This window comes from Marmota flaviventris, chromosome 7, assembly GCF_047511675.1.
Source record: "Marmota flaviventris isolate mMarFla1 chromosome 7, mMarFla1.hap1, whole genome shotgun sequence".
NCBI lineage: Eukaryota > Metazoa > Chordata > Mammalia > Rodentia > Sciuridae > Marmota > Marmota flaviventris.
The window spans coordinates 15,519,826-15,543,002 of NC_092504.1; the positions used below are offsets into that span (position 1 = coordinate 15,519,826).

The 23,177-nt window shown below is 35.8% G+C and overlaps 1 protein-coding gene across 3 annotated transcripts in view; it reads left to right on the forward strand.

Annotated features, from left to right (window-relative positions):
• The window catches only part of Slit2 (slit guidance ligand 2), a 331,792-nt gene that overhangs the window by 299,975 nt on the left and 8,640 nt on the right, over nt 1-23,177 (forward strand). For all 3 annotated transcript variants that reach the window (XM_027936332.3, XM_027936326.3, XM_027936338.3), the window contains 4 exons: nt 9,565-9,658; nt 13,498-13,635; nt 13,732-13,972; nt 15,249-15,379. In XM_027936332.3, the coding sequence (XP_027792133.3) occupies nt 9,565-9,658; nt 13,498-13,635; nt 13,732-13,972; nt 15,249-15,379 (604 nt within the window). The remainder of the gene's footprint in view (nt 1-9,564; nt 9,659-13,497; nt 13,636-13,731; nt 13,973-15,248; nt 15,380-23,177) is intronic.

Here is a 23,177-nt window from a genome sequence, read left to right on the forward strand (position 1 = left end):
AGAAATTATTCTATTATATGTCCTTAGATAGTCATGTATGTACTCTCAGGACCAAGTTTGGCAGGGCAGTAGTGTTTTAAGTTACCACATGGTTTCATCTGGTGACTAGATTTCATGCGTATGTTTATAAAAGTTTTCTTTTATTTCCCAGAATTTGCTGCTAACTGGATTTGCTTTCAAAAACAGACAATCATTCTCTGTATTTTTAAACCAAAACTTAATTACAACTAGAATTTAGATGTTTTTATTTCTCCAAGGGTAATTTTCTTAATTGAAGTGAACCTCCATAATCATTTGACATATCGTTAATGTAAAAGAACTCTATGGATATGAACAGTAAAAAGTTGAACAATAACATTTATAAAGCAATAATAAACCATTTACTCAAGAATACACACCTTGTGAGTACGGGGGCAGGTGCAGACCAGCGTCCTACTGACCCCAAGACATGTAGTGTGACTTGGGCACCTTCTGCTAGAACCGGCCCACCTCTACTTGCGTCCACCTTCCAGGCCTGGCATCTTGTCATGTCACACAGTGGCTCTGACTGTTCATGTCTAACGAGTTCTTCTGCTGCTTTCCCTGCTGTCTCTTCAACTTGCTACAGACAGTGGTCCTCATGCACACTTGAAAAGAGTAAAGCTGGAACCACAAAAATCTCAGTGCAGAGAAGCAGTCTGTCTTTTTTAGACTTGAAAATAAGTCCTAATCAAAGCCTGTACCATTAACCAATTAATTCTCCTGAGAACTGGGCTGCCTTCTATCATATAGGACAGAAAGAATTTGTGTAGGTGTTGGGAGAAGCTCAGATTTTTAATTTTGGTATTAATATTGTAAATTTCAGGACTTTAGTTTTAGACTTTTTTTTTTTTTTTTTTTGGTCTGTGAGACAAAGATAGAGGTAGCTGTCCTCCTTCTGGTAGGTGTTTGAGAATGTTAAGAATGTAGAGGAAATATTAAAATGGTGAATGTTTATGCTTCAGGAATATCAGAGACTTCCCTTCAAGATAGTTTTAAGTTTTGCATCATTTAATTCCAATATGGTTTGGATTATGTTCTCCCCAGTAGTACAAAAATTCTTATGGGAATTTCGATAGAGAAATTTTTGCCTAAAGTAAATTTTGTGTATGAAGGAAATTTCTCTGACCATATTTATTTTCCCCTACTGTCTCTTTTTAAATCTTTTAAAATTTTCCCCTATTGTCATTATTATTATTAATTTACTTTCTATGATTACTTCAAATAGAAAGACTTTATTTAGAATCATGATTTTCTTTCTTTTTACTCCTTTATTCTACTTTGAAATATAAGGACATATTGAATGTTGAAGGACTCTTTAAATTGACTATATTTTTAGATTTTGTGTGTATTTTTAGATTTTCATGATCTCTTAATAACAATAAGTCTATCACTACTTTTGCATCAAGATACATGAGTTCTGTATATCAGAGTCATTACAGCTGTGATCATAATTCAGATCCTCAAATAAGGGACATTAAAGTTGCACTCGTTTTTTAAGTAAATACTTTGGCAATATTAACAATATTATATGGTTTATACTAACAATATTATATGGTTTGCATTCTTTGTGCAACCTTTCGAAGTTTTCTTAAATCCACTTGAATCTCAGAAAATGTTTTAAAAGAGTTCTTTGATTCCATTAGTTGGCAGGCAGTGCCTACAGAGCCCAGAACAACAATTTAGTTTAACCAGTCCTATTCAATTTAATTTGGATTTATTTTTAAAAACAGAGTCCAGTATGTTCTGGACTTTCAGTAGCTATTGTAAGTGGTTTTATCATTTAGCCCTAGAGTTCCACAAGGGGGAAGTACTGAAAAAAAATTCTCCTTTTTGGATTATTTATTTGGAGAAGTAAGTTTTTCCATTTAAAAATTCATAAGATGTTTATTGAGAAAATACCTTATGCAGGACACCATGCTAAGTATTGAAAGTGATACAAAAATCCACAAAATATTCCCCTTGTCCACCAGGAAAACTCTGTCTTTGATTCTTGACTGCAAGTTCAAATCAGGTCAGATGCTTGGGCATTGCAAGCCACCACTTCTCAGGTCCTAAATACATTACCAACATTATAGAGCGACTTTGTAGGTCTAGAAGCAAAGGGAAACTGTAAGAGCACTGATTAGGAGTCAAAAATAAAAATAAAAAATAACACTGACCAAACTCTGTCAAGCACTATGAAGAAACTAATTTCATGTCATTTAGAAAACAAAATGAGCACAAAAAATTTCCCTTCTGTAAAGTTTCTTTGTATCTGAATTGATAGCACATGCTCTGGAGCCTTTTTATGTTGAATTATGATTAACTGTACCTCGTGGGGTTTCTCTGTGACATTGTCCCCACTATGTACATGTCACATTTTGTACCCATTTCACAGAGAGGATATCTATCAATGGCTCATATATCTTCAGGAATTCATGGATCCTCAGGTTCAGTTCCCTGTGTTTCTACACTAGCAACTGGATTTAATTGAGTTTAAAAAGATGAGGGCAATGTGGGTAATTTATAGATCATATGCCACTCATATGCTGTCACACACAATCCCTCAATTCCTGAGCTCAGCCTCTTCACTTCCTATTGGGATAGTCATTGTTTGGCAGAAGAAATTTTAGGGATATCAAGTAGTCAAAAGATGACCCATGTAGTCCAGGCTTCAGGAGTGTATCTTAAGTTAGGAACTCAGAACACATATCTGTTAACGGACTTCTTTATTCTCTCTCCTTCTAACATTGCCCTTTATGCTTCTGAGTCTTCTTCATCAACATTTAAATAGCATTTATCACCAAGAATCAAACATATGAGTGCTATTTTCATGTTTTGTCATGAAGGACCTAGTTTGTGCCAAATGATTTGCTAATAAAGGTGATGTGATTGGAGAAGTACAAAAATGTCAACGAAAGTAACCATTGACCTCAAGCAATGTTCTTTTAAGAAGTTAAATGTCATGTATTTTATTCATTGGATTGCTTCTTTTGATACCTTTCCTTGCTAAGATAATTCAAAAAGAATAAAATTGGTTTCATGATTCAGGTTTTTCTTGAGACAAGCAGGAGCTCAAAAGGAAAATATTCAAAGAATGATTTGTTTTACCGTCTAAAAATCTGTGTCCTGGGGATTCTGTCAGGAATTCAGCCAGACTTCCTCCCCTGGTACAATTATATTTGAAAATGTCATAACTGATTAAGTTTAACACTAGAATTCTGGTCTAGTTATTCAGAGAACTGTCCTAAGTTCCCTCTCTATCATTATCAATATTAATGATCCTTTCTCAAAAAAAAAAGCTAGTTTGGTACAATTTATGAATAGACTACATTGTCTGCATTGTCAGCACCAGAGTCCCTCTGCCCCTTCTTTGTCCCCAAATAGATTCTGAGACTTTTTTTGCCTATTGCAGAGAGAAAAGACATAAGTCTAGTTGCATTAGCATAAGCTAGCGACAGTTGAATATATCCGCAACACCATGTACTGCTCTCTAAAATTGCTTCTGCTGTAGAAATATCCAACCTAAATTCAAAGGGATTACTTTGGGAAAAATTCAATCAAGATGCTGTAGTAGATTACTAATTGAGTGCCTTAGGTTATTGCTTTGTTTCATGTAAAAAAAATAATATTTTAAACAGATAATTGGCTTGGAAAGTTCCAGAAATTCTAAGGGTCAATCTTCTATTCTCTTGTGCAAACAGTAAGAACGAAACAAGCCTAGAAGAGATATACTGTTTCCCAAATTTCTTGGTAGCTAGAAAGTGATTAGCCCTTCAAAATTTTCTTTCTCTGCATGACTTCTGCTAATGTAACGAGGTTAGACATTAGCACTCTGCAGCCTCCTCTGGCGCCATGTTTTCCCAGGCTCATTCCCACCTGTCAGAGACCTACTCTGTGTTCCTTCCTCCATGGAGCCCCTGCCTGTGCTCTACAGTTCACCCCCAAGTCACCTTCACCTTCTTTAAGAAGCCCCTTCTGTTTGCCCTCAAAGCATCAGTTCCCCTTCTGGAGCACCAGGGAAACTTTCTGCTAGCATTCAGCACAAAGCCAATGTTATACTCACTGGGGTTTTTATTGGATTAGTATGTTTCTCCTCCTCCTAGTGTATGAGCTCCATGAGAATAGGAACAGCTTTGTGTCACTGACACCATTACATTCCTAGCATAGATACCAGTTTTTACACATAGTTAGCACTCAAAATATATGGTGATGTTAAAAATTGATCTGATTCAGAATAATTAGAAAAAGCAACAGGGATATTTCAGTATAAATATTAGGGAAAAAATTGGTACAATACCTCTATAATTCCAGCCACTCAAGAGGCTAAGGCAGGAAGATTATAGGCCCCAGCCTCAACAATTTAGCAAGACCCTGTTTCAAAATAAGAAAAGAGCTGGGGGGTGTAGGTAGATGGTAGAGCACACCTGGGTTCAGTTTTCAATCTTTCACTCTCTCTCTCTCTCCCTCTCTCCCACACGCAATACACACAGACACACACACACACGATCACACACACACGATCACTCACACACACAAATTTCAGTAGGGGTAATAAGAAATTTAAACAAAAAGATATAATGAAGGGAGAGAATTACAAACGAAGGTAAACAGAAGGGTCTGATTTTGTTTTTTTTCTTTTTTGCTGTTGTTGGTGGTGGGTTTTTGTCATTGTTGTTTTTAACAAGGAAGGAACTTTAAAATCAGTTAAGCTCATTGATCTGAAATGAAGCAGAGAATAAGGTCAATTCCAGGTGCTACTTCTCAGAGCAGCTACCTGTGTGCATAGAGCTTTCTGCTTATTGCAGTGGTATTTGCAATATTGGTACCATGGGGGCTCTGGGTACACATTAGACCCTGTTTGTACCCCTGAAGACTATAATGTTGTTCTGCACAGCTAAGCATAATGCTCTCTCTGGTAACTTGCTGGCTGCATTATTCATCTCTGTGTGTTGATCCACTCTTCACTTAAGAGTATTATCAACTCTGGTGACCAGCATTCACTGTTATACCTGGTAGATGACCATAATGCCTACCATCCAGAGCAGGGCACCTTTGTGTGTGCTTGTGAATACCCTTGACAATCAAGTTGGGATAAAGGTAAAACAGGACTGTCCTAAGAAAGCTAGAATGAATGGTTACATTACCACTATGAAAAATTCGTCAGAGAAATTAATATGTTCACTGATGTTCCACTCTTCAAGTGTGTGCCCACAAGAACCCATACCCTCTTAGGGATTTGGGCTCCACTCTTGTCATGTTCCCTCACAGCTCATATTCTCTTAAGCTCTGTTACTGCCATATTCCCTCAAGCTCTGCTACTGTAGAGCTTGACATCTCCAGTCCCATGTTTACCTGACAGATGTAGTCAGATGAGATGACCCAAGAACTTGGCATAATTTTCTCACCAGAAAGGTGCCTTTGATTAGAACACATGGTGCTTTGTCTTCAGAAAGTTCTGCTGTGCTGAGAAATTGCTTGCCAACTACCTCTGTTACCAGTTACAGGAGTTCATTCACTAACCTTTGTTATCCTAAGAGTTAGCAATAGACCTGCTGGTGGATCACTGTTTCCCCTCCAGTATACAGACAAGCAGCACATATATATCCACCTACCAACCTTGAACCCCTTATCCACCAAAAAAGTTGAAAACCATAATCACAAGGAAAGTTAACTTGCTGATCTGATCAAAAGCAAAATCACAAAGGCCAGATATCCATAGTGTTCCATGTTTTTGTTTTGTCATTTGGAGATTTTAAAGGTTCATGGCAGAAAACAAATAGATTTCCTGAGATTTTGTGGAATGGGTTGGTGCCAGATCATGGACTCAAGGTTTGTCCAGATACCTGTCTCTTGAGAGGTTTATGAGCAGACATTTAACCTGCATTCAACCATGCTAAATATGTTTTCTGATGCTGGGTTAAACATATAAAGACTTGCTTATACGGTAATTGATTTTCACACTGACTATATGGATTGGAATGAAGAATATTCCACTATGATTTTATCAACTCAAGAAGGGAAGTGGCCATTGATATTCTTTCAGGCCCTGGAACTTCAGAAAACTAAACTCAGTCCCCATATTTTTTTTTTTCTCTTTTTTCACTAACTTGGTACTATCTCTGACTACACATGTAGAAAAAAAATTTAAAAATAAAATTTGTATGATGTCCTTTCAGGTACAGGGGAACTTTTACAATACTCCCAGTTAATAGTTTAGGTCACTATAGTTGTAGTGATTTATTTCTGTTCATCCTGAAAAACTGATGCCATTTTTAGTGCCCAATTTCTTTAATGATTGAGAAGTAAATGCAGAGTCCAACATCTGTCTAAAGGGCATGTTATGTTTTCCTTATTATATTGAGCTCTTAAGACTCCCCATTGTGGCATGCCACTTGACTTTTAAAAGCTGCACTTCCCCAATACAGCAGAATGTAATATAATTAGGAGAAATTAAAGAAATAACCCAGTGAAAACATTTATTTTGATTCTGAGGCAGGAAATAAAATAATGTTCAAACTGAAGAGAATAAGATATCTTTTATTACTGATTAATCACATGTAGTAAAAATTAAAAAGAAAAATATCCAAAGGCTAAAATAAAACCCAAGTTGAACATAAATAGACAAGTTAGAGTTCTTGCTTAACTACTTATATGAATAGTTATTCCAATAACTACTACTTGAGTATATCACCATATCATAACTCTAGGAAGACACAAAAGCAAATATGCCAATGTTTCTTCTCATAATGATCTTGCAGTCAAACAAAAGGAAAGAGATATACACCAATAACATAAAATGCACTCATAACAGTGCAACTCTACAACCTGCCTTCTATGCTTGTCATGACTATTAAATGACCACATATTTACATGATGTTTAAAACTGCCTGGAACAAGGTAGTAAGCACTCTACAAATACTGATTAAGTAAATAAACAATATAATATATTTGCCATGAAGTAGGCACAAGCCTGAGTGAGAAAAATCAACAACAGAAATGTCAAAGAAAGTTATTAAAGCAAAAGAAAAAAAAAAAACATTATCCCAAGCATTGAGTTAACTTCATAAAACAGTGAACAGACCAGAGAGAAAAGTGTATGGTAGAAGATTGGGCTTTAAAAATGAGTTAGGCAGCAGTGAAACACGGGGAATGCTTTTGCAATATGTGTTAGCTTTAAAATGTTTGGTGAGAATAAAAAGAATCAAGTCATTTTTAAAATAGTCCATCAATCTTATCAGAGTCAGGTGTGTATCTATGTAAGGGAAACAAGCAATTACCATATACAACTTCAGTAATGACTGATATTGCTCTTATACTGTTCTTATAGATTTAAGGAATACGTACTTGAAATTCATGCAGCTTTTCACATTCAAGTTAGCATGCTTAGCCTAAAGCTCTTAATTACAAATATGGCAATCTATCTATCCCACAGTTTATTAGAATTGCCTTTCTTCTCACTCCTTTCCATAGCAAATCTATGGAGAAATTATTGTGGAGATGACAGAATCAGCTCTTTTCTTCTCTCAGCGCTGTAATTCACTCTAGGTTCTGTCTCTAGCTCAGACTTTTTCTAGGAACTGACTGTAGTCAAGATCAACCACATCCCTCCCTGTAGTCCTTGCATCTAGTACAACAAAATACAGTATATCTTATTGAACTCTGACTTAAATGGGATTAATTGGACTGAGTTGGATTGGATCAAAGTGAATAAAAATAAAACATTCCTTTCTTATCACTTTTAGAATTTCTTATTTGGGAATAAAGTGAAAAGCACATAGATGACATTTAATATGTATCACAAGTGGTCCTTCTCTATCATCAGTTTTATGAATTGCCATGGATATAAACAACTGTAAATAGATTGCATCCAAACAAGATGGTTTTGATTAGAAAACGGAAAGTAATTAAATTGTGGTAGGCCAATAAAACACAATGGACAAATTCCATCAAGGTGCCTAACTTGAAGTCCTAGTAATTAAAATCACAAATCTTGAAAACCCTTCTTTGAAAGTAGCTCACCATATAAATGTTGTTAAAAGCTTTTTGTCTCACAGATTTAGAGACACTGAAAATCTTACAGAAGAAATATATGAGACCTTCAATGCAATTCGTTCATTTTAAGACATAGAGAAAACAGATTGATATAATAACTAGATGAATACATTTTTACACATGCCTCATAGAAAAATATCCTTTAAGTTTAAATAATATATATATCACATTCAAGTGGCAACTATTTCTACCGGTCAGTAGTATATAGCTTTAAAAAGGACCATCTTTAGCAAAAGAATTACCTTCAAAGTTCTGATTTTTAAGCCAATAGTGTTTAAATTCAGACTCTAAACAAATGAAAGTTCTAGTAGTTCCTCGGAATTGAACACTTGCCTTTTAATATGTCACTTTATTTCTTCATTTTTTGCATATAAAACAATTAAAAATATTTGGAAGTAAGGTAGAAACCAACTTTTGAAAATGTACCTTTACAGTCACCTTAGTATCTTATATTCACTGATTGGGAAAATTAGTATCTCAGTAAGAATGTTACTTGGCCTAATATACCTCAAATAGTGAGCATGTTATTCATACTGGAAGAAATTTCCTAAGAGATTATCCAATATGCAATGCAATATAAAATGCCTCAAATCAACATGGATATGTTTGTGGCTTTCATTTGTTGATAAAAGTTATTCTTTGTGACTTAACTGACAATCATGGAATGAGTGTCTGCCCCTTCTATTTTTTTTTTTTTTTTTACTTTTACTTTTTCCTTTGGATGTGCCTAAGCTGTTGTTTGTTGAGCTGTTGCAATGATTCATAAGAGGGAAACAAAGTATTGTTCTTCTAGATTCATAAGACATTGAAGACTATGAACATCCGAAGATATTTTTTCAAACATAAAGCTACAGAATAAGCCAGACATAAAGGGATATACATACTAAATGACTCCATCTCTGTCAGGATCAAACATAGGGATAACTAATCTATGGTCTTATCAAGATAGTGGCCACCCTTGGTGGGGTTAGTGACCAGAAGGGGGCATGAAGGAGATTTCAGATATTCTGACAAATAGGGTGTGATTGGATGTGGATACTGGTCACCTAAGTGGGTTGTTTGTGAATGCTTATTGTCTATCATTTATTCACTGGGTCTGTCTGTGCTATAGCTCAATAAAAATTCAAAACCAAATAAATAATAAATACACAGATAAATACGTAAATAAAGCAAGAATGAAAAGCATTCAATTTCCCCCCCCAATTCTAACAGTATGATTCTCGAGGGTCTCAAGTTAGTCACACATCACTGGAGTTGTCCTAAATTACAAGCCAATTTAGTAGCAGAACCAAGATTGGTTGAATATGGGATCTTCAGGTTTCTTATCATCATCTATGGTAGGGGAAGGGGTTCTAGTTTAGTTAGTTAATTAGTTAGTTAGTTAGTTTGCTTTTTCTGTTTTATTTTCATTCCTGAGCTGTTCTAATCTCTCTAAGACCCCTAATGCAGATGGTTGGTGGGAGCCTGATAACCTGTCTGTGTGGACTGACAACATTTGCCATGTTGCAGGCGAGTTGTGTGAGGAGAAGCTGGACTTCTGTGCCCAGGACCTGAACCCATGCCAGCATGACTCCAAGTGCATCCTGACGCCAAGGGGGTTCAAGTAAGTTAGAGGACCTCTCCTGGGCTCACAACTGGGGAGGGGAACTTTCTTCTCCTCCAGAGCTTCACACCTCAGCTGAAGGTTAAAAGGACTTGTTCACTAGTGCCAGTGACCACTTTATGGATAGTCATTATGCAGCATGGATTTCTCTCAGTACACTGAAGAAAAAGAAAGGAGGTTTTTGCTTTGTGCTATGACTCTTTCTGGGAAGTCAATTGGGGAATAAAGGATCCTCAGCCTCAGCCTCCTCACATTTATTTGAAAGCCAATCTAGCTAAATACCTGGCATCCTTGGGTGCCTCGTTAAAGGTATGTTCGTGGTGAAATAAAGAATTTGATTTGAATGTAACTGAAAATGTTATGGTCTGAAAGAATACTCAGACTATCCAAGGTGGGAAAGATGAGCGACTGTGTGTCCCAGACTGCCCAGACTTTTCCAGGGTGTGCCTGTCGTCTTACTGTAATTATCACTAGTGCTCCTTTGGCCTTAATATATGTCCTGAGGCTCTGTAAGGGTCACAGTCATACTAGATAGAGGGTTCCCTCAAGTGAACTCAGAACATCAAAATTATTTTGCTTTCCTCTCGAGAAATATTTCTGAAGTCTGTTTGGTACCAAATTACACGATTCCTTTGCTGCAATCCTGAAATATTTTCAGTGGATCAACAGCAAAAGTCTCTTTTTAGAGTTGCCAATGGCTTCAAGATCATGTGATCCAAATTCACCTTAAACACAAGGAAATCATAGTCCAAAGATGTCAGATGGCTCTCCAAAGACCTCAAGTTTCCTTGTGGGCAGAGCCAGGTTTGATACTTTACAGTTGGGTGATTTTCCTAATATCTGTTACCCTAGATGGTTTTATAGTTTATGAACACTACAGTTGGTGTTGTAGATGACAGGCTGGGATTGTATGCATGACACTATAGTTAAGCTGTTCTTACATCAGACAATTAGAAAATGAGATTATTAGCCTCTTCGCCTGTATTTATTGAATATCTTTCATAGACAGGACATATGGTAATAATACCATTTTATATTTTTGTAATGCTCTCTAGCTTTTGCATACTTCATCTTCTCAGTGAAATGACCCACACTTAATTGCCATAGGATTCAGAGAATTAAAAATCACTCAGCTTAGGAACACTTTTATAAGAAGCTGTTACTGTAAGATTTTTATATTTATCAAATACATCACCAGACATTCTGAATCAAGTGGGGGAGTGAGGCCAGTAGACCCTTTCTGCCTTTCAAAGTTTGATCCAAATTAAATATGTATTCTCAAGTTTTCTCTTGGCAGTGTTCGTTTTTTCAGTTTGCTTTAAAATCTTAATTTTAGAGTATATAGATGCCAGTTGCAGTAACTGCTAATCCCATTTGTTATCTTATCAAGAATGAAAATGATAGGTTTGATTCTTTCTTTCATGGTGCTTACAATTCTATGCAAAATCCAAAAGTCCTATTAAATTTTTTTATTTTACACAAGATTTTATTCAACCAAACACCTTAGGTAATTACTTTCACTTCTGATAATCTTTTGATATGCCCACAAATGAACTTGACAAATTGAAAGTATATCACCTACATAATCAATATCATCATTTCTTAGAGAAATATGTAAATCCTCCATAACTGCTTATCTGCTGAACAGGTTTCACATGGCTTTGTAATTATAAGATAAAGTATAAGCAAGCCTTAATTGAAACATTAAAAATAAGAGTTTGTCTTCAAAAAACAAATTCTTAATTAAACATCTTCTGTTACTATCAGGATGCACACTCTTTAAAGTGCCTTTCTGTAGATTACAAATGAACTTATTTGGAAGTCCACTATTTTCATTAGTCAATAATTCATGGAGCTCTTTTTATAGCAATACGTAGGTTAACCAAAAACTGGTTGAGTCAGAGTTTTAGCTGTGGCTCCCATCTTATAAATAATTGCATGTTATGAGAATGACAGTTGTAGAAAGAAATGATCTTAAAAATCAAATAAGATGAAGCTGGTCAAGAAAATCTCTACTGCCAAATGTTGTTTGGACAAGTTGTACTGTTACTTCAACTTCATTTTCTCATTAGTAAACTATCAGGTCTGGCTTTACTCTTCTTACTATATTATATGCCTCATCAATCTCCTGAATTGCTTTGAGATATTTCTAGACCATGATATGCCATAAGTAGTCTTTTCAAGCATGCATCTTACTTAGTCGGCTTTTGGGCTTCTCCACGGTATGTTTTGTATTCTTTGCTTTTTTTCTTCATTCCTTGTCAGTGGAGCAGAGGGAATTTGATAGGTTTTATTGATAATGCAAACTTAAAAGAATTCTTGTTCTAATTTTTCTTTCTGTTTTGAAACTTGCTGTGAGGAACAAAAGGAAAACAAAAATGTTGATCATGATATAACTGCAAGTTCTAATGGGCCTGAAAAACAGTATTGGGAGAGAAGAGGATATAAACAGTCTCTTCGACAGCCACTGTAGTGAGGGCTTGGTTCTCTTATCTTTGACTTTGACTTTTTTCCTCAGATGAATAATTCAAAGTGTTTCAAAGCATTTGTTCTTTCTTTTACTGCTTGGCACTTCAGCGGCTCTGCTCACATTAACATTGATGGAAGTTCTCTTCTAGGGCCTTGTCCAACTATTTCAGAATCTGTATGGCCACTTAGGGTCCATTTAGCTTCAGTCTTGCTGTTTACTTTGTTTCATTACGATTCATCATTAAAACCAACTGGCGGCAGATCAAGCATGCTGATGCAGTGAGCTCCTTTCATTTCTTAATTCATACATGCAAGGGCAAAGTCAGCTAGTTACTCTTAGGAGGCCTACTCGCCAATTTGGTTTAACTCATCAGTTCTCCAGAAATGCTTAAGTCCTGATTTTGCATTTTAAGGTAAAATCCGTGGCATTCAGTAATGTCAAATTCATTTCAGTGTTTTTAATTTCTTTACTTAAATCCTAATATATTTGAAATAAAACAGGGATGATTAGTGAAGAATGAACCATAAGACTTTTATAGAATTAGAAAGGCATATAGAGAGTTATAAAAAGTAGCAATCACTTATTGATCATATATTATATATAAATACCATACTAATGATTTTATGCATAATATTTTTGGGGGGGTTTTATTTGTTTTGGTACCAGGGATTGAACCCATAGGCACATAACCACTGATCCACATCCCCAGCAATTTGTGTTATACTTTGAGACAGGGTCTTGCTAAGTTGTTCAGGGCCTTGCTAAATTGTTCAGGCTGGCATTGAACTTGGGATCCTCCTGCCTCAGTCTACCAAGGCACTGGGATTATAAGTGTGTGCCACCATGCCCGGTTGGGTATCCAGTATTAACAAAATTGGTTTTCTTGAAATTATATTTTGTTCCAGTGTGTCTAGGCTCTTTAGGAAAATGTAAAATGTTCATTTTAAAAAAAAATATGTTTACAATTTGCAGTAAGTTTTGTAATTTAGCCCTTTTATCATTCCAGTGGTCAAAATGAACTAGGCTGAAATAAAAATAAAGGACTCTGTAAGCAAAATGTGAAGTAAGGAAGGGAAAGGAGGAAGAAGAAGAGGGAGGAAGAAACCCTAATGCAGTTAATCTGCTCTTATTTGTATTGTGGCTGTTCACTCTCACAAATGAGATAAACTCACCATTCCTCTGGCAGTTCGAAGTGAGAAACCACACCATAGTTTACAGCTAGGACCATTTACTAGACTCCATTATTTGGAGATAAGACAACTCTAACTATGTTTTATTTAAAATGCTACCATGTTTTCTCAAAGAAATGAAGCTGTTTTATTAATATCATATCAGTTGAGTCTGAAACTTTTCCTGCTTGCTCGAACAGGTGTGATTGCACACCAGGATACATTGGTGAACACTGTGACACTGACTTTGATGACTGCCAAGATAACAAGTGTAAGAATGGTGCCCACTGCACAGATGCAGTGAATGGTTATACGTGCATCTGCCCAGAAGGTTACAGGTAAAGCAGAAGCGCCACTTGCTATTTTGAGCTCTACAAGACTCAAATTCACATATATTCTGACTAACATGGTTTTTTCCCCTCTTTATTTTTCAGTGGCTTGTTCTGTGAGTTTTCTCCACCCATGGTCCTCCCTCGTACCAGCCCCTGCGATAATTTTGATTGTCAGAATGGAGCTCAGTGCATCATCAGGATAAATGAGCCAATATGTCAGTGTTTACCTGGATACCAGGGAGAGAAGTGTGAAAAATTGGTCAGTGTAAATTTTGTAAACAAAGAGTCCTATCTTCAGATTCCTTCAGCCAAGGTCCGACCTCAGACAAACATCACACTTCAGGTGAGAGTTGCCCCTCCAGCAAAAGCTGATCTGATCTTAAGCCACATTCAGCTTCTAGGAATGTGCATCCGGGTAGCTGGTGAGTAAATGGTGGTGTTCATCAAATAGAAGGTTAATAACTTCATGCTCCAATGACAAAAAAAGTTCCTTGTGGGAAAAGCTTTGGTAATTCTTCTCTTCAACATTTATATTTTTTTAAATGAAATAGGAACCAGTATTTTTATTCACTACTTGATCCAAAGGGGAGTAAAATCCCCACAGCAACAAAGTATGTTCCTCAATTTTGGGCTCAAGTAAAGATATTTTATGCACTTGTTTTCATGGTTATGAAGTTGAGACTGCACAGGAGACTGAAATGGGTACAGGGAAAACAGACACCACAGTGAAGCCAGTATCTGCTCACTCTTCACTCAAAGCTTTGAAGGATCTATATGAAATTTACAAATATGTTTTAAATCTTTCCAAATCATTGTGTACCTTTAACCAAGTCATTCAGACCCATATGGAGAAAGTTGAACTACACTGGGGGTGATACATGCACAGTGTATGGGGCTACATGTTTGTTTTTTCTGGTAAACAAAATCTTTTTTCATGTATTTTGAATGCAAACAGCATTAGCCAGTTTCCTAGAGACTCCACCTCTTTTTATTTCTTTTACCCCAACACTTCATTAAGGAGTTGGCTTGAGTTGAAGTAATGAGCAAGAAGAGATAGGTAGGCCTTCTTTAGAAACCGTTCCTGTGTCTTCCAGTATTTGTCACCTGGGATCCTTACAGAAAGAATACAGTGGTGTTGAGGTTTAAGTCATACCTTTGACCTGACTAGTCCTTTAAAAGCCTCCCAAAGAAAAAGAGCAATACAAGAACAGAGATTTCCCGCTGCATGTGGCATCACTATAGAGAATTTGTTGTTGTTTAAATATGGGATATGAAAGTTAATCTTGCCCAATGCAGTCATCTTTAGCATTTGTCAAGAACAAGGCCTATAATAGGAACAAAAACAGCAAATAAATGAGAATCTCCAGCAAAGGAAGTTCTGAGCCAATCCAACATATTTACTCGAGTATTTGTTATTATTTTCCAATTTCTTTAAGAATTAATTTGCAACAGAATAAATTGCAGACAGGTCACCCTTCCAACAATAATTTCATCATGTATTATTTTCTCATAGCCACAGGGACAAAAAGTCCTCGCTTCACTTAGTAGTCTGTCTCTTTTTGATGAAAGATGTTTGGTGGGCTGTACATCCTAGTAACATCAAGGTGACTTCCTACTAGATCGCCACAGATGAGGACAGCGGCATCCTCCTGTACAAGGGGGACAAAGACCATATTGCTGTGGAGCTCTACCGAGGGCGAGTTCGTGCCAGCTACGACACCGGCTCTCATCCGGCTTCTGCCATTTACAGGTGAAGATCTCTCAGTTACTGGTAAAGGTGAAAAAATTTGTTTAATGAAGAACTGCTTCTTTTCTATAATTTTGCAATGGGTATGGGAGGGCATGATTGGCTATAGTAGGTATCTTAGTCCAGTATAACAGATCTGATCCTGAGTAGAAGAGAAGCCACAGAGATTTATTTCTTATAGTTCTATGAAATCCAAAGTTGAGAAAAGAAGCCGCATTGGTAACGGTCTTCTAGCTGCATCATTCCAAGGCAGAAGGCAGAAGGGAAGATGGGGTGGAGAAGAAAGGAGCCAAACTCATTCTTTATCCAGGAACCCACTCCTACAATAACTAACCCATGCCTTGATAGCAGAGTTAATCCATTTTTGAAGGAAGAGTCCTCATGACCTAATCAACTCTTTTTTATTTTTTATACTGGAGATTAAACCAAGGGGTAATTTACAACTGAGCCACATCCCAGCTCTTTTTATGTTTTATTTTGAGACAGGGTCTCACTAAGTTGCATAGGGCCTCACTAAGTCACTGAGGCTAGCTTTAAACTCACCATACTCCTTCCACAGCCTACAGCAAATAGCTCCTGATCAACTGTTAAGGGTCCCACTTCTCAGTATTATTGCATTGGGGGTTAAATTTTCAACATAATAAACTTTGGGGGACACACAATCGATAGCAGCAGGCTTTATGATAGATACTATTAGTATCAATATCAACCCTCCATCATCCTGTGCGCATCACCTAGTTAGTTTCCTCACTTGTAGAAATAACTGCAACCCTTATGAAGGGACACACACTCATGCACATTTTTTCTAGGCAGGAATCTTAAATAGATTAATTAAATCAAATGTAATAAATGAATGTGGACCATAGTAAGACCCCTAATTCTTAAGATTGAACTTTCTAGATAAGTATTCCTCTATTACAAATAGCTTTGATATTGACAATATAAAAGAAGTTGCTGTAATGAATCAACCATCAGGGCCATGAATTCTCAGTTCTCTCTAAAGGCTACCATGTAAAATTCTGGCCCAGGTTTTACCTGACTTCTGTTTTTTCCAGAAAAGGCAAAAATGTTTTTTTTTAAATATTTTTTCTCTCCCTTAAATATTGATTTATATTTTTAATACAAGATATGTGAGCTAAACACATATTTAAGCCAAACTCCCTTGGCAACAAGTCAGAGGATGTTGTTTGTGACAAAAAAAAAATGGAACAGCATATATAAATGTGCTTCTAAAGACTTCAGATCTTATCAGATCCCTCATAAATAGTCCTGGGAAGACAATTGCCAATTGCAGCCATGAGTGGAATTCAATAAGTACTTTTGGTGGTGAGTTGACCCACTTGGGACTATTTGGAGCATGGAAAACAATAATTATTGGTTTCAAAGTGGAATACAATGGTTATTTCATTTCCAAATGATGATGAATTAGTGCCAACATTTTAGCTATTACTAGGCCTTAAATTATATAACCCTGATATGTTTCAGACCATAAAAAGATATCATAAATTTGTGGTTTATTTATATATAATTTTTTATTTTTTTTGATGATGATGAAGCAGTGTGTAATTCCCAGAAAACGAGGGTGAAGTTTTGGGAGTTGGTCTAATAAAGCTAGCAGTCATATAAACTGAAAATATCTGAAGATAAATTATAGAAACCAAGTGATTATATCCAAATGAGGACATACTTTTCAGAGGTTATTTTGAGTTTATGTTCATTTCCATTTTTGCCTGAGAAACAATAGAATGTGCCCTGAGATATTTATAAAAAAGAATATCATGCTGTGTACTTACTGTTAGAAACCAGAAGTCTGTGTTTCTGCTAGATCATCATCAAATGGAGACATACAGTATCAGGTCTAGGGCAAACACAATTTAACCCTTACCTTTTAAATTATGACAGTTAATTTAGGGAATGCTAATACATTGTTTTTAGTAAAAGAAAGGGTCAACAATTACCTAAAATTTAGATAGGTAGATATGTAATACAATATTAATTGGTATTTTATTATATAGTATATTAAGAAAAATCATACTAAGGAAAGGAAGGAAGAAAGGGAGGGAGTGAATAAATGTGAAAGATCTATGTGTCATATTGAAAGATTTTCAAGCAATATAGCTCAGCTAGAAAAATTAAATAAGGCAGACCAGTCTCAAAGGTGGGTAAACAAGTGTATGTATTTGTGTTTTCATACATTTGCACAGAGAAAATCTAGGCATAGAGACAAAGGAAAAGAGCAAATCAAGCCTTCAGCATGGATTTTATTTCATATCATTTTGATAGAGCCATTTGAATGTCATTAGCTCTCAAATATTGCACTTAAGTAATAAGTAGAGGCAGTGCTCTAAAGTCAGTCTGCCTTGACTTGAGTGCCACCTCTTTCACCCACTGACAGTGTGTCTTGGGTAAGTTACTACAACTCTTAGGACCCCACATGGAAAATGGGAGTGATAAATAATGGTGCTATGCTTTAGCAGTGCAACTAAAGCAGCATGCACATCTTCTTTATGGGACTATGGTGAAAATCTTATTATTTAATACAAGTACTCAGAACATTCATGACAAAAAGTAAACCGTGATAGCTATTGATATCAGAAATTCAGAATGTCCAAAACTGAGTTCCAATCACTTGCCTCACATAAACCTGTGTTCCCATTGAATTCTTCTTTTTTTAAATTTATATATGACAGCAGAATGCATTACAATTCTTATTACACATAGAGAACACAATTTTTCATATCTCCAGTTGTATACAAAGTATATCCATACCAATTTGTGTCTTCATACCTGTACTTTGGATAATAATGATCATCACATTCCACTATCATTTCTAACCCCATGCCCCCTCCCTTCCCCTCCAACCCCTCTGCCCTATCTAGAGTTTGTCTATTCCTCCCATGTTCCCTCTCCCTATCCCACTATGAATCAGCCTCCTTATATCAAAGAAAACATTTGGCATTTGTTTTTTTGGGATTGGCTAACTTCACTTAGCATTATCTTCTTTAACTCCAGCCATTTACCTGCAAATACCATGACTTTATTCTCTTTTATTGCTGAATAATATTCCATTGTGTATATATGCCACATTTTTTCCATTCATCTACTGAAGGGCATCTAGGTTGATTCCACAGTTTAGCTACTGTGAATTGTGCTGCTATAAACATCCTTGAAAGGCCTGGCCAGCTTCTTGTGTAGCATGGGTCTAGTAGCTTTACTCTTAATTCCTTTCTACCCTTCACCTTTGATTTGCAATCTGTCTCAAGTTTTAATTCTGCTGTGGCTACTTCTCTGCCTTCTATTCAAATGTCATAAAGTAGCAGTCTCTGTCCTTATTTTGGCCCTTACTACAGGGTGAATCTCTAATGAGAGGCACCATTTCTTCATCATTATAGCAAAATCCTTGATAATACTATTGCAATCAGCTTTCCCCTAAGTTTCTTAGTATATATTTTGTTTGATTGAATTAAATGTTCAAATAATGATTTGTTTCCATTTAGGTAATCTCATTAAAATACACCACACTGATTTTTTAAAAGGGGGTATGTTACATATTTTTACCCCCAGAGAAACTTGTCCAGTTAAAATTCAGTTTAACTGCCATCATTTTATGTTAAATAAAAATTACTTTGGCAAAACATTGTTTTCTGAATTGTGCATCATTAAATGTGCTATTGGAGAATTGCACATGGAAATAATTTTGTACATTAATTGCATTATACCAATTGCCTGATTAGTTTTCAACATTTGGATAAATGTATTGTGTTTTAACAAAACAAAATCTGATAGAATTAAGGAAAAGTTTCTTAGACGTTCTTATTTCTAGGATGTTTTGGGTTTAGACAATTTCATTTTGGGTATCTGTTATTTCAAATAAGTCTGTTTGAGGACAGTTGTTTCATGGAATTATGTCTAGGCTGATAATTTGCTGTCCTTCAAAGTGACTTTGTTTTAATTTAGATAAAAGGAATTGTTTGAATTATTAATGAAAAATACATGTTTCCTTCATTAGATTCAAATTAGTGTCCTTTTCCAAACCATACATCCTTTTTGGAAACATAGCTATCATTTAAAGATGAGAACAGGATTTAGCACAGCTTTGAGTGTGTTTAAGGAAACACAAGACACTGATTATTCCTTAGCAGTACAGCTAAAGCAACATGTACATCTACTCATCCAGACAGAAGACTGTGGTTTCTTTTAGACATGCACAATTCATAGCACCAGCATCCAGACAGTAGTGTGGAGCAGTGGTTCTGGACCCCACGACTAGTTTCTCATTCTGCAGATCTCCAGTGGGCCTGTCAGTTTACATTTCTGACAAATTCCCAGGGATATACCGTGTTCCAAGGACTACACTTTGAGAATAGCCCATATGAAAGGAATCTGTGGGAGCTAAGCTTTGAGAGCAGTTGATTGCCTGTTTCCACACCCAGGTCCCGCAACATCATGCTTGGTGTTGGCTTGAAATCAGCCATGTCAGGAGTATTTCCACTCCAGAAGTCAGCAAATGCTACAAATCCAGGCTCATTTTCTTTTCCCAGAGAGCCAATTGTTAAACATTTGTCAACACTCCACTGTCTCTAATAAGCAATAGCCAATAAAATGAGCTGCCAAACAAGTAAATGAATGAAGAATTTGGCACGAATGCCTGATTTTTACAGCATAGAGAATAGCATAAAAGGGACTCGGTATTAGTGGCATGAATGGATGGATGGATAGATGGATGGATGGATGGATGGATGGAAGGATGAATGAATGAATGACTTGTAGCCCAAAGTCAAAACTCACATTAGCACTAGGCTCTTAGAGATAGAGTAATACATTTTATTCTCAAGAAATCTGAAAATAAAGTTGTTTTGTTACCTTTCAAAGCAACTTTCTTTTAGTCTAGAAAAGAGAAAATTTTAATAAAAGTTCTTCTTGAAAAATATGTATGTATATCTTTAGATTCAAATTAATCTCATGCTCCAAATCAAACAGCTTATTTAGAAATCCAGTTTTTAAACTACTATTTAAAAATTAGGAAATCAAATGAACCACTGTGCAACTGTGTAGGACACTAAGTATTAATCAGTTTCCTTGTTTACAGGTCCATGAAACTCCAGGGGACTTTCTGCTGTGTACTTTAGATTTGGTTGGTTACATAGCTCCAGAATTGTCTAATTTGCATTTAAAAATTAAGAAAAAAGGAAACTCAACTGGTCTGCATTCTTGAGGCATTCAGTTTCAAAGGGGAGGCAGACAGCATACCGAATCTATAAGATGGTCTTCTTATTTTTGAGATAAACATACAGCCATTCTGGGCATGCCACTTGGGAAGGTACCATCATCAAATTTATAACCCTGGGGAAGTTACTCCACCTCTTGTGCTGCAGTGTCATCCTCTCAGCTATCTGAACTGCATCTGATTTTCACATGTGGTTATAAGAATTTGTATATAGAAATACAAAGTACCTAATTCACTACTTGACACAGGGCAGGTTCCTAGAAATTAGTATTTCTGGTGGTTTATGGATTCTCTTTAATCCCAGATACCCAGATCCAACAAACAATATGCAAATGAGAGCTTCATTGCTTTACATGTGACCCCACAGTATGCTCAAGCATAGAGGTCCCTTTCTATTTTAGTGTGTTTTATTAAAATCAATCTGCTTCAAAACTCCTGATTAAAATATATTACTTGATGAACTATTCTATAAGAACTTTCTTCTGAAAAACTCTTATGCATCCAATGGAATCTCATTTAGCTGCGTATTCTTTTTGATTTAAGAAAATGAGCAGACATGTTTTTTTATTACCATACCCTACTTCACAGAGGAAATACATTCAGCCCAGAGATATCAGAATGTCTGGTTCAGACTCCTGTTCCATTGCTTGGACTATGCCACCACCACCAGATTTTTAAAATTCTTATGGCAAAAAGCTGGAGCTCACATAAACAAAAATGAAATTTTATCTTTGTAAAACTACTGAAACACTTTGATATTCATGGTTGACATAGAAATATAAAAATTTTATTTTTAATGTCCTGAGTAAGTAGAAAAAGAAAGTTGGAAACATTTTAGAGCCCTCTTTTCCTTTAAGCCCCAAGGATTAAAGCATTTGTATGCAGCAAACCACAGGCATTACTGGAAAATCACATGGCTTTTATACTTCCATTTATATTCTAGAAATACAAGAAAACAAAATCTCAGTAATAGATGAATAGAGTAAAACTAAATTACATAATAATCGTAATAAATGAAATTTATGTTCCCAGTGGAAAAGTTCAAAGTTAAATGGTTCACTTGCTCCTTTTTGTAAGTCATCAAATATATAGTTCCCCAGGGAAATGGAGGTTTATCAATACTTATCAGACCCGAAAGGATGTTATCCTTTGCAAGTAGGTATGTAAGAACTGACTGTGATAGACTGAAAATTCGATGATCTCTCAGTCTTACAAGTAACAACTGGTGTCAGTTATTGCTTTTCTTTTAAAAGGATATGTAGGCAAAAGATTCTTGGACAACTCCCAGTTTGTCTCATGCCAGAGAACACAGAGTAAAACAATTTAGAATATTCTTAACTCTTACATATTATCTTGAGGCCCCATACACACAGTATCATCATCATAAAAACAAAGAATCTGAAAATATTAATTTTGCAATACTTACAAGTTAAAAGGCTAAGGTCAGACGCCACTTAATTCTAAGGAGATATAAAGGGAAATAATGTGTGTTGTAACTTTTTATCAGGTTCCAAAATGATCAGACTAGACATTTAAAACTTACAGGGGGAGAAAAATATTAATGTGAATCTCACTCATGATTGGAGAAACAGAATTCACACTCAGCTTTCCACATACTATATATGCATCCTCATAAACCTGCTATCTTCTTGTAATATTATTATATATTTTTTTAATTCAGTGATTTTGAGTAAATGTACCAAGTTTTGCAATTATCATATAAGGTTATTTGTGAGGTACCTATCTCTAGGATATCTGTAAGAAATGCCATTAAAGGATTTTAGTGGTGAGAACACACACATTTATATAGTACTAGGCCTCTTTAGGACTTTTACTGAAAATGTGTTGCATAATATCTGAGATCACATAAACTGGAGTAAAGCAGCTTGGCTTCACGACTGTTTAGCTATGAATCCCCTAAACTCTCAACTCTTGTGAAGCTCCAATGAGGAAATACTTGCAAAATCCCTAGAACAGTACCCGGCCCATTGCATGCACCATAGAATTCTTTGCTCTTTTATTAACATTATTCTAATGAGGAAGAAAAGAGAATAATCACCTAAGGTCACAATTGAGGTCACACATTTTTAAAGAAGTAGGCCTAGCTGAGCAAGATTTCTCTCAGATCCAACAAACAATATGCGAATGTTAACTCAAAAAAAAATTTTTAATAAAGTGAATCTTTCAGAAGTCTTGTTTTAAATATACAAGAAGCCTATTGATTAGAACTATATTCTACTTAGTATTATTAAAACAAAAACCCCTCTATTATTCCTAATACATCCTTTATATTTACTTAAGCATCTATTATTTAGCAGACACTCTGCTAAGTACATTAAGGAATAGGGAAATAAATAATGCAATGCCCCTACTTGAATGCAGCTTAGAATTAGTGAGAGTTAAAAACATATACTCAAAAAATGAAACAAAAATGGGGTATAAAGGAGAAGTAACAAAGTGACATACCTCCTGCTTCACAGCTGGAACCCTGCATTATAAAGGGTCCATGAAACTTTAAAAGTCTTAAGCCACCTGTATACCATCATTAACAATGACTTGCCTTCATTGATTGTC